We start from the raw sequence: 12,582 nt of genomic DNA on the forward strand, positions 1-12,582 counted from the left end.
AAGTAGTTCTTTGTTCAGGCTTTGGTGGGCTATCATGGGTGCATCCCTGTTATTTCTAGGAGATATAATCTCTCAGCAGATTTCTTGTTTCTCTGAATCTTGTGAGCTTTCTGTTCCCTCTTCTGTGATGCTCCCCGAGTCTTAGGAACTTTAGTGTGGGGTGTAGCTGGCATCCTGTGACCAGCTGACCTTTGTATTATGTGGTTTTCTGCGATGGCTTCTGTAGTGGTCTACATTTGCTGTCAAGGGAAGCTTCTCTGATGTGGGGTGAAAGCTATGGTTATCTGTGGCTAGATTGGTTTCGGAGCATAGTTAGGAATTATGTTGGTCTAGTGTCATCTAAGGCTAAGACCCATGACCTCCCTGGTCCTGGCTGATTGGCTAGGTTTCTAGTTTCAGATATGGTTTCCTTCCTATTGTTGGGTCTTAAGTCCAATTAGATGGTTGTTGGTTACTGCCAATATTTGAGTGCCACCATTGCATCTTTAGGGATATCCAGTCATGCCACTGTCATGGTGTCTTGGCATCATGACTGTGCAGGACTATTATTGATTGTTCCTCTCCCTTGGCAGCTTGCACAGAACCTTCTGGTATTATGAAAGCTGGACAGCAGGCTTTCAGGTCAGATTCAGCTAGAATCTTCTGAGTCCTGTATTCAGAGTGTGTGGTGTCTTTAGTTATAAGACCTACCTTTCACCTTGGTGTATTAGTCGGGGCTCTCTAGAGTCACAGAACGTATGGGTAGTCTTTATATAGTAAGGGAATTTGTTGGTGACTTAAAGTCTGTAGTCCAACTCCCAACAATGATCAGCAGCAGCTGTGGATGGAAGTCCAAGGATCTAGCAGTTGCTCAGTCCCACAAGGCAAGCAGGCGAAGAAGAAAGAGTGAGTCTTCCTTCTTCCAATGTCCTTATGTAGGTCTCCAGCAGAAGGTGTGGCCCAGATTAAAGGTGTATGCCACCATACCTGGATCTGGGACTTGCTTTGTCCCAGATGACCTTGAGCTCAGAGATTTCCTTGCCCTAATCTTCTGGGATTCATAGTCACTATGCCTCAAGATCTCCATGCTGAGATCCAGGTCAAAAACTTGTATCTTCCAGCCTCCAGATTAGGATCATAGGTGTGCCTTCCAAGTGTGGATTGTAGTTCATTCCAGATATAGTCAAGCTGACGACCAGGAAGAGCCACTACACTTGGGGAAGTAGCTGCAGGCAACAGCAATAGACTATATTAACAGTTTTAGGGACCACTTGGATACCCTGACCAACACCTTAAAGGAGGTTTCTCATGCATGACCCTGGGGTTTTGTTAAGTCTGAGGCATTTGTGGGGGACATTATCAGTTCAAGTGGCACACTCAGACTCTTTATTTTTCTGTCATGGGTGTTTTGTCTGCATGCATGTCTGCACACTATGTCTGTGTGGTCCATGGGGGCCAGACATGGTTCAGATCCCCGGGGACTGGAGTTACACATGGTTGTGAGCTGCTATGTGGGTTCTGGAAATTGAAGCTACGTCCTCTGAAAGAGCAGACATCTCTCTGATGCATCTCTGATGCTGAGTTCCTCCAGCCCCCGAGGAACTCAGTTTTGGCCAGGTCACCTGAAGTGCCGTGGGTTCATGTGAGTCAACTGTCTAATACACTTTGAGAAAAGTCGTTCTCTTCTGCAATACCTTAGTTGTTATTAGACTCAATAGCCTTTGCTATTGGAATAGCTTTCCCAAACTATTCATACTTCACTTACTGGTTTTATATCCTGTTCCCATGATGGACGCTGCATGTTTAAATGCAAACTATCAGACTTAAACAGCTTCCTGAAATACTACATATAATGTAAATAAAGTCATTAATGCATAGATGAGAATTTCAGCAACACAAGCACAGCTGTCAAATGTTTATAAATGTTGACTTACTAACTAGATTTTATTTACAATTATCTGAAAATTCTTCTTTTTGTAATAAGGAGGACACAATGGGATATGAATGTAGATGCCTTCTTGGAAAGTTTTATTTTACATATAACTTTATTAGCTCCAATTAAAAATATTGAAGTACAGCTTTTTATTTTCTTTCCTTCTTTCCCCCTCCCCCTTCCTTCCTCCCTCCCTTCTTCCCTTCCACAAGATCTCACTCCATAGCCCAGGGTGTCCTGGAATTCACTCATGACCACTTTTCTGTCTTAAAAACTCCTGGGTGGCTAATTATTTCCTTATTTTGAGACAAGGATTTGCTGTTAGCCCGGGCTGGCCTAGATCTCTGCACCTTTCCTCTGGTTTCCAGGGTGTTAGGAATGAAATGTCATATGTTTTACAAACATATCTTTTTTTTCCAGGAAAGATGAGGAAAGGCTCATCTTTCCTTGTCCTTTTCATGGATAAAATGTTTTATAAGGACAGACTCACTCAATCTTGATTACGACACTTTGAGTAGGTGCTATTGGGAAAACTAAGGCACAGAGAAGAAATACAATCTGCCCAAGATGCACTGTTTAGTGGGTTTGTGATCGAAACACAAACAACCTACTGTCTAGAGTTTTATGGTTGTGAGATTGATGGGCTGAGAACGTAAAGGTGAGATGTCACCTTCTCTGCTCGGAGCCTCACATCCCATGTGGTCCCTCCACTGTTCTTACAGTAAAAAAGAATAGAGTCGAGATTTGATATCTTCTATGGATGCTGTTGGACATAGGTCCAAGCTCAGGGGGAAGAGGTTATTTTATGTTCCTTCCAGGGAATATAAAATATGTTCTGGCTAAGCTGATTTTTTATCAGGAAGATGTCCTCTAAGATAGTAGATGAATTCTTGATGCTGCAAATGTTTATCGGGTCATCTAACTCTTGTATATAAAAATACAAGTAAAATCACCCAGAGATGTTTATGCTCCACCAAATGAATTCAGTGTGCGAAGTGGGAGTTCTCCCTCCGCCCCTTAGGCTTCCCCTATCCACAAACCACATCCGCACAGCTATCAACAGCAAGTCTGAGGTGAACACTCCAGTGTTTACAGAATTCTTCCTGATCAGACTAATGGGGGCAGTTTTCTTACACAATCGAAGCAACGTGGTGAGGTTTATCATCATCATCACCATCACCACCATCATCATCATCACCACCATCATCATTATCATTTTACATATATGTGTGTGTTGTGTTAGGTGTACTTGCCTACATAGGCGTGTGTAGAGGACAGAGGTTGAAGTGAGGGTTTCTTCCTCAATCATATTTCCACATTACTTTACTTACTTATTTAGTGCGTATGTGTCTGTCGTGTGCACTCACGTGCTATGGTGCAGCTGTGGTGGTCAGAGGACAACTTGCAAGTGTTGGTTTTGTCCCTTGGTAATGTGGGTTTCGGGGATTGAACTCAGATTGTTGGGTTTGGGAGCAAGTAGCTTTACCCACAGAACTATCTTGCTGGCCCTTCCACTTATTTATTTATTGATTTATTTTTGAGACAAGGTCTCTTAATGACCCTGCACTTGCCTTTTTGGCTAGTCGGGCTGGGCCCTGAGCCTCGTTCTCTCTTTTTCCCCTTCTCTGAGGTAAGGTTGGGTTTACAGGCTACACGCTCATACCTGACTACATGAGATCCTTCCTGCCTTCCAATTTTTTTTTTCAGTAGTACTGAGGTCTAACTTGCATACAGCGTGATACACTCATTTTAAATGAAGACATACTTTTAAATTGTAAGGTCTCTTTCTTTTCTTTTCTCTCTAGGATCACATCTAGCATGGGAACTTGGAAGACATTTTGGTTGATCATCTCCCTTGCAGCAGCTGGTTTGGGCTTTGTCGAGTCACAAAGGACTGGTAATACGTGATTTTTTTTTTTTAAGATTTATTTATTATTATATGCAAGTACATTGTAGCTGTCTTTAAGACACTCCAGAAGAGGGCATCAGATCTCATTATGTCAGATCCCATTACAGATGGTTGAGAGCCACCATGTGGTTGCTGGGATTTGAACTCAGGGTCTTCAGAAGAGCAGTCAGTGCTCTTAACCACTGAGCCATCTCTCCACCCCCATGAAAAAATTTAAAAGTCCAAACGCTTGCTTGCCAGGGAGTGTGTAGTAGCGACAACCTTAATAGGAAATACATCACGAGCAGCATCGTAATAATGAAAGGGAATCTCCTCCTTGAAGGAGAATTTCCTTGGAGTCTGGACATGCTAAGTGAGGGGCGGGTACTTGATTTTATAAAAAAGTACTTAACCCCAAGCGGTAAGACAAATAGATGTATGGAAGGCACCGTGCTTCATACTGTGCTTCCAGGCTCTAAGAAGCCCGAGTTACAGGGCTTTGGAAGAGTGGCAGGCTCTGCTCTGTCTCCACGACAGAGCTGTTCTGAGGTGATTGCCATCCTGTGAGTACTTTGGCCCAAAGCTAGTGATGCTTCTGTAATTTCTTGCAGTCTTTATGTGCATATGGGTTTGTTGACACGGTGCACATAAGTGTGTTCATGTGTGCTTTTGGGTGCTTGTGCACACGTAGGAAAGTGTAGACGCTAGAGGTGTGTGTTCTTCAATCACTTCACATCTTATTTTTTGAGTCAGGGCCTCTCACTGAAGCCAGAGGCTGACTCAGGTAGGCCGGCCAGCCAGCGAGCTTCAGAGATCCCCGTCTCTGCCTCCCTCCCTTGGACTGGGTTTTCAGGCCTGCACTGCTGCACCCTGTTTCTACACAGGGGCTGAGGATATGAACTCAGGACCTTATGGTTGCAAACGCTTTACTGACTTGAGTCGTGCCTCGAGCCCGTTTGGCAGCCATTTTAATAGGCTGTGTGGAGTTTTCAAGATGAACATCTTGTCAAGGGAGCGTTGACTGAGTGCCTGAAGCCCCACCGAGATGCCTCTGAGGTTGGAAGGCTCAAAGGCTCTTGCACAGACTGGCATTTGGTGGAAATCTCCCAAGCTCTCTCCATTTTCCCCTTGGCTCTGTCTCCCCTTCTCATGACAGCAAGTCTTGTCATGTTTCAAAGACCTTCTAAAGCTGGAGAGACCTAGGGAGACAGGATGAGGAAAGTGTAAGGTAGAGCCATACTGGGAAAAACAGGCTCCAGCCAGAGGTGGTTTCTTCAGCATAGAAGGACCAAGGAAAGCTTGTTTGCTGCTGTGTGAAGTGTGTATTAGTCAATGTTCTTTAAAAAACAAAAACAAACAAGTAAAAATGGATAGAACATTTAGTGTATCTACTAAAACAGGACACGTGAGAGTGAGCGGCTTGTAGGCTGTGGTTCCAGCAGTCCAGCAATGCTGTCTGTCTCCTGATGGCAAGTCCACGAATGGGGGAGGGGGTTTAAGTCCCTAAAAACAAAACAAAACAAAACAAAACAAAACAAAACAAAACAAAAAAACAAAAGCAAACAGCTGCCTCTTCCTCATCCTTCTATAAGGGCTGCAGGCAGAAGGTGTGGCCCAGATTTAGGGTGGGTCTTCCAACCTCAAATTATCTAATCAAGAAAATCCCTCACAGGCATGCCTAGCTTCTTGGTTTTAGTTAATTCTAGATGTTGTAAGATTGACAACCAAGATTAGCCATCACCAGGGCAGAAACCGATTAGGCATTTCTGGACTTGGTGGCTGAGTCCTCTCTTCCCCGTGCAAGAGCCCAAGAGCAACAGTTCTGAAGGCCTGAGGTGTCTTACTTGTCTGCCCTTTCTATGGTCAGACGCCATCTGGCTTTATGTCAGGCAAACTTCTACAAGGTATGTCCCAGGACTCTAGAAGAGACATGGGGATTTGATGTCCTTGGATTTTACCGAGTCCCCCACAGCTGTTCTCTGATTCTGCTTGTCTTGCATCTTTGCTTTCTACAGTATGGGCTTATAATTTAACTTTTATGGGTTGGATGTTGGAAGGGCTGGGCTCTGTGTAGCTCTTTGGAGGAATGCCAGTGGGATGTTATGCAGGTCGGTTTCATGTCACCGTGACACAGGTTACAGTCATTTTGGAAGAGGGAATTATCAGTTGAGAAATGTCACTACCAGATCAGCCTGTGGCCAGCTCATTGTATATTTTCATGCTTGATGGCTGATGTGGGTGGACCTATCCCACAGTGGGTGGTGACGCCCCTGGGTGAATGAGATGTCTTATTTTATACACAATGGCTGCTAGCTGCCTGCGACTATTTGAGGTGTCTATTCATAGTTTATTGTGACTATTTGATCATGTGCATATAAAAAGGCAGTAAAAGGCAGAGTTCCATTTCTCCTTTACACTAGCTGTGTTCCTCTAGTTCAGTGATCACATGTGGCTAGTGGCTACACTAGTGTATTGGTTACAATAGTTTCTAGTTCCAAAGTGTTAATTTCTTCATTTGTTTTCATGATTGTTCAAGAGTTCTGGGCTAACAAGATGGCTCAGTGGCCATCCAATGGTGCAAGTCTGGTGAACCCACGTGATGGTGGAAGGGGAGAAGTGACTTTGAAGTCGTCCTCTGACCTCCACACTCACGCTGTGGCTCACACATACACAACATGCTGCTGCTTCCAATAGCAGAGCTCCTTCCTTGTCAATGCTGTCTTCTCTCTCCCCTTTCCTGTCTTATCACAGACGTAGACGTGCAGCCATTGTAGCAGCGAGAGGGATATGTGGGTCAGACCTCCACATAAAGGAGGTCTGCGTGTTTTCTAGCAGCGCCCACTACTGGCAGAAAGCTGGGTTTTCTTATTAAGTGTGCAGGAAGTATGGAGAACCTGGGGTGGGACCCAATTACAGGTCACGTGTCTGAGGAGAGGAGGGGAAGGTGGCGGGTGAGCGAGGGAAGGAGCAGTGTGTCTGCACTGCCTATCATCAGACAGTCACACCAGCACACCCATAAGGAGGAGGAGGGCACTGCGCTGGGTGAAACTGGCTCTCAGCTGGTAGTTGTTAACGCGTACTTCTTAACTCAAGGTAACTCTCTTTTGAAGTCTGCAGGGAGGCTTCTGTGGGAGACATCGTGTTTCTGGTCCACGCCAGCATCAACCCCCAGTATGCCCCCACTGTGCGGAACTTCTTGTACATATTGGCCAACAGTTTCCAAGTCGGCAGAGAGAACATCCGTGTGAGCCTGGCCCTGTATGGAGATACACCTACTTCCGAGTTCCTGCTTTCCGCCTATCACCGCAAGGTCGATGTGTTGAAACACATCCGTGGACTTCAGTTTAAGTCCAGAGGCAACAGGATGGGCCAGGCCCTGCAGTTCATCCTAGAGCATCACTTCCCGGAAGGAGCCGGGAGCCGGGCAAGCCAAGGGGTGCCCCAGGTGGCCGTGGTGATGAGCAGCGGTCTAGCCGAGGACCAGGTTCGCGAACCTGCCGAGGCTCTCAGGAGAGCTGGAATCTCGGTATACGCTATTGGGGTCAAAGACGCAGCTCCGGCTGAACTCAGGGAGACCGCTAGTAGTCCCAAGGATAACTTCACCTTTTTTGTTCCCAACTTCTCTGGCTTGCCGGGCCTCGCCCAGAAGCTGAGGCCAGAGCTCTGCAGTACATTAGCGAAGCTGGCTCAAGATACCGAGCAGGAGTCTCCAGGTAACTTCTCCTTCTTTCTCTGCTGGACATCAAAGAATTCCAAGCTTTGTCGTTCTCATATCCCTTTACTATATGTGTGTATAACTAACTCAGAGCTTACAAATTTCGCCGACAAGATGTATCTGTTTCCCCAACCACTGAGGGCCTGTGGTGGTGCCAATACACAGGAGTGTAGGCCCATTTTTGAAGGAAGGATTATTTGTTTCTAGAATGGTTTTATCCTTCATGGGTTTGCCTGCCTATCTTGCCTGGCCAAGGGGCAGGAGGTGAGTAGACCAAGGGTCCCCAGGGCCCTTGCTTGTTTCATTGTCAGCACGCTACTTAAGAGGACATGTTTTAGAGAGAATAAAGACCCAGCTTAGATCCTGTCTTTCATGTCAGGAGTCATCTTGGACAAGCCATTTAACCGCTCCAAATCTGAAATTTCTTCCTAGGATGATAACACCTGTATCAGAGAGTCAGAAGCATTAAACAAAATTGTCTAGTCACGAAGCTTGGCACAATGGCTACGTAACCTAGGGCTACCCGTGTGCACTACCTGCTGTTTTGCCTGTTGGTACCTGTGAGAGGTCACGCCTGTCTCCGACTTCCTTCTGCCCTCGATAGGACTCGAACAAATGAAAATCCTTCATAAGCTGGTACTCAGCCATATTGGAAAACACGCAACTTTGTTTTTTCAAAATTCTCTTAATGCATTCATTTTAGACTTGTGGACACTGGCACAGGATTTCCTTAAGGCATAAAACTTCAAGTAGAGAAAGAGATGACTGTGTACGGTCCCATCAAACTCCACAAGAGGACAGGCCTCCATTATGTCTTTTTTTTTTTTTTTTTTTTTTTTTTTTGGTATTTCCCTTCAAGAGCACATGATGTGGAAGATGTGCTAAAACCTGACAGTGTGTCATAGAACAAAGATCATATACTTTAAAAATAGCACTTCAAGGTTTACAAAGATGTCTTATATATGTAGTCATAACTATTACCAGCTTGCTGCTTTATGGTAGTGTGTTTCAACCTTCCTAATGCCATAACCTTTTAATATACTTCCTCATGTTGTGGTGACCTCCCAACCATAAAATTTTCATTGCTACACCATAACTGTAATTTTACTACTGTTATAAATCGTAGTATTAATATCTGCGTTTTCTGGTAGTCTTAATAGACCCCCATGAAAGGGTCATTTGACCCCCCCCTGGAGGGGTCATGACCCCCAGGTCAAGCCTTGCTTACATTTCTCCTTTGGATGGTCTACGGTCTCCAATTTATCAGTAAGCAGGATGGTTAGTGTCACTGCTTTTGTGTTTCTCAGATAAGGAAGCTGAGGTTGTTGGCACCACAAGGGTGTGGTAGAGCTAAAGGGTTGTTTCCAGGACTCTTAGACCCATTGTCTCTAGCAGGTCTGTCAGAGTGTTTCCAGAAGCAGAGCCCACGGCAAGGGCTGGAATGACATCATTTGAGGAGGGTTCCCTCTGGGGGGACAGTCAATAAGGCTATGCTGACAGAGACATGCAGAGGCAAATAAGGAAGGGTGTGAACTCTGCCAAAAGCTTCACACAGCCAATGCTGTCCTGACCCTTCATGGGACCCTAACAGCACATGTTTTGTGGGAACTTAAAGCAGATGTTACATCTCGGGGTTGTCTTGACCCTGAATCTAGGCCCAGCAAGAATCTGGCTTTTGTAAAATTGAGAAAAAGACAGTAGCTGGAGGGAAGTTCTCCAAAGAGCAACATTCAGAAATGGTCAGAAGGAATCAGCAGGACCTGGGCAGCATCATGTTGTCTGATATAGTAGATGGTCATTAAAATGCCCATGAGCAGGTAGGGACTGGTGTAAAGATTGCAGTGACACAGAGAAGAAAAATCTCAAAGAGGGATGGATCACAGAGTCACTAAGTGCTAGATGGGCAGTAATGTCTTACTAAAGAGAATGGGATGGTTGTAGCTCTTTGACCTGTCTGTTGGTCCCAGTGTGTGCCTGGAAAGGAGGTTTTCATCACAAGAGGGGAGACAGGAAGTAAGACCATCCCTCTTTCAGTATGCTGTTAAAATTGCAAAAGGCTTACCTTCTTGACATGAGATATCTAGAAGCATCTAGAAGATGAGGGGCGGAGGGGAAGGGATACACTCCAGCACACCTCTGTTCTCCCTCCTTTCTGTTCAGCATGGTGCTTTACTGACTCTAGGTATTTAGAACAAACCCCTCTGAGACTCCCTTCCAATTACCTCCTTTCTTACAGCATGCACAGAAGCATCCCTGGCAGATATTGTGTTTTTAGTGGACAGCTCAACTAGCATTGGACTCCAGAACTTCCAGAAAGTAAAGAATTTCCTTTACTCCGTTGTCTCGGGGCTTGACGTCAGAAGTGACCAGGTGCAAGTAGGGCTGGTCCAGTACAGTGACAACATCTACCCGGCCTTTCAGCTGAAGCAGTCCTCTCTGAAGAGCATGGTCCTGGAACAGATCCGGAATCTGCCCTACAGCATGGGGGGTACAAATACTGGAAGTGCCCTAGAATTCATCAGGGCCAACTACTTGACTGAGCTGAGTGGCAGCCGTGCCAAGGATGGGGTTCCTCAGATTGTCATCCTGGTGACAGATGGGGAGTCCAATGATGAGGTCCAGGATGCGGCTGACCAGCTGAAAAGAGATGGAGTCTTTGTGTATGTGGTAGGGATCAATATTCAAGATGTTCAAGAGTTGCAGAAAATAGCTAGTGAGCCGTTTGAGGAGTTTCTCTTCACCACAGAAGACTTCAGCCTCTTGCAGGAGCTGTCAGGAAGTCTCCTTCAGACTCTGTGTCCCACGGTGGAGAGACAGACAAAAAGTAAGACCCGCTCAGTCTATCACTGAATCTACTGCTGAACTGCAATGGAGTAATGTGCTTCCAAAGGGGAAGGAGGGTCTATTATCATGGGAGCATCTGGGGTGCTTCCTAGAGGAGAGGAAGTCCTAGCTGGCCTTGAAGGACGATTAGAGAACTCGTAGGTAGAAAAGAACGGAGAGGACGTGCTGCTGTTGTTTAGAAGAGGCAGCACGGGCTTAGGGGTGCAGAAGACATACTTTTAAAATCTTGCATCTGCCGCATCTCCATTACTGTCAGATCCAAAGAAAATTCTAATTTTCCAAACTCCAGAAGGCAGTCCATACATCCAGAATGAGCTCAACCTGGACTATAGGAAGATTCCTGGCGGTTAGATGAAAGCCAGCATTCTCCAGGAACTCGTGAAACTGGTTCCCATCTGCCAAGACGAGTCATTTCCCTTACTTCTGGCAGAAGGGACAGATGGCTGGCTACTCGTGGCGCCTATTAGTGCATCAAAGCTTCTGCTGGCCTCCAGACTCCCTCTGTATCGCAAGCACCTGTTACACATTTCAAAGTCCACGCATCCTAGCCCTTCCTCCCTCCCATCCCCTCCCCTCCATTCTACTCTCTCTGGCTCATGGGCTCCCATCCCCAGCTACTCACCCTTCTTATAATCAGCTGTTCTTACAACCCTGTGCTCTGGCTGGTGTCGCTGCGTTCTCTCTGTTCTCTCTCTCCTAGCTCCACCGTCCCACTACCACCACTATCCTCTCCCACGCTCTGCTTCCATAGCCCCAGCCATGCCAGGTCTGCTGGACACATCCAGTCTACTTTCTCCCTCTGCTCTGGATTCTTCTGGATGCCTCTAGATATCTTCTCCCCCCCCCCCTTTTTTTTTGCTTTTTTGTTTTTTTGTTTTTTGTTTTTCGAGACAGGGTTTCTCTGTGTAGCCCTGGCTGTCCTGGAACTCACTCTGTAGACCAGACTGGCCTCAAACTCAGAAATCTGCCTGCCTCTGCCTCCCAGAGTGCTGGGATTACAGGTGTGAGCCACCGCACTTGACTTCTTCTCTCCCTTTTATCCAATAAAATCCTCACCCCCCAAGCCCCAAGACAAAGTAGGTCATTTGGGTAGTTATATGAGCATTGAAATAGCTCCTCTTCTCTTCAGTGTCTTCGCCTGCATGGTGGAGCCAATGAGCTTGGAGAAGAACGCTGTGTAAGGATCAGCTGAGACAATGTAGGAAGAGCTGTGGCTCACAGAAGCCACACAGTAGGGCTTCAATTCTTGCCTTCTCCATTGGGGGAAGATAAAAATCAGATAGTAAAGAAGCAGGCTGGAAGAGGAGGAGGAAGAGAAGGGAGAGGTAGAGAAGAAAGGAAGAAGTGGCAGAGGAAGAGGGAAGGAGGGAGGGAGGGAGAGAGGGAGAGAAAGAGAGAGCATGAGAGAGCACCTGTGACAGAGTTCCATGCAGGGGAGGGTCACGTCCCGGGTGTGCACTATTGTGTAAACACACTGCCTGTCTCTCATTGCCCACAGCAAACCATTCTTGTACTCCGTTCTTCACAAGAATTTAATTTGATTCCTCTTCTCCTTTGTCTTCTCTTACCTCTTTCCTTTGCCTCTAGAGTCTACCAAGACCTACGCGGACGTGGTCTTTCTTATTGATACCTCCCAGGGGACATCACAGACCAGTTTCCAGTGGATGCAGAATTTCATCTCTAGATTTATTGGCCTCCTGGAGGTTGGCAAGGACAAATACCAGATTGGGCTGGCTCAGTATAGCGATCAAGGTCATACTGAGTTCTTGTTCAATACCCACAAGACCCGGAATGAGATGGCTACGCATGTCCATGAGCACTTGGTGCTCCGAGGTGGCTCCAGGAAGACAGGCCAAGGTCTTCGGTTTCTTCATCGGACTTTCTTCCAGGAAGCAGCAGGAAGCCGGCTCTTACAGGGTGTCCCTCAGTATGTGGTAGTCATTACCTCAGGGAAATCTGAGGATGAGGTCCAAGAAGTCGCACAGACCCTGAGGAAGAGAGGCGTGAGCATCGTGTCTGTGGGCTTGCAGGACTTTGACAGGACAGAACTGGAGGGCATAGGGCCTGTAGTGCCTGCGTCTGACCTGCAGGCAGAAGATGGAGTCAGACAGCTAATGCGGGATGTGACTATGCTGATCCAGGGGAGTCCACAGCCTCCACAGGTCATGATCGAGGTTGCGAAGGAAGCTGTAGAAGAAGGTAAGCAAGCCTTGATCCATGGCT

At 46.4% G+C, this 12,582-nt stretch overlaps 1 protein-coding gene across 1 annotated transcript in view; it reads left to right on the top strand.

Moving 5' to 3' along the window:
- The first annotated feature begins 3,726 nt into the window (after nucleotides 1-3,726).
- LOC127689594 (collagen alpha-4(VI) chain) overlaps nucleotides 3,727-12,582 on the top strand; it is a 99,481-nt gene continuing 90,625 nt past the window's right edge. Inside the window, exons 1-4 of the mRNA XM_052189282.1 lie at nucleotides 3,727-3,809; nucleotides 6,911-7,513; nucleotides 9,752-10,339; nucleotides 11,947-12,558. Coding sequence (XP_052045242.1) covers nucleotides 3,731-3,809; nucleotides 6,911-7,513; nucleotides 9,752-10,339; nucleotides 11,947-12,558 — 1,882 coding nt within the window. The 5' untranslated portion in view covers nucleotides 3,727-3,730. The remainder of the gene's footprint in view (nucleotides 3,810-6,910; nucleotides 7,514-9,751; nucleotides 10,340-11,946; nucleotides 12,559-12,582) is intronic.

Source organism: Apodemus sylvaticus, chromosome 7 (genome assembly GCF_947179515.1).
Source record: "Apodemus sylvaticus chromosome 7, mApoSyl1.1, whole genome shotgun sequence".
Lineage (NCBI taxonomy): Eukaryota > Metazoa > Chordata > Mammalia > Rodentia > Muridae > Apodemus > Apodemus sylvaticus.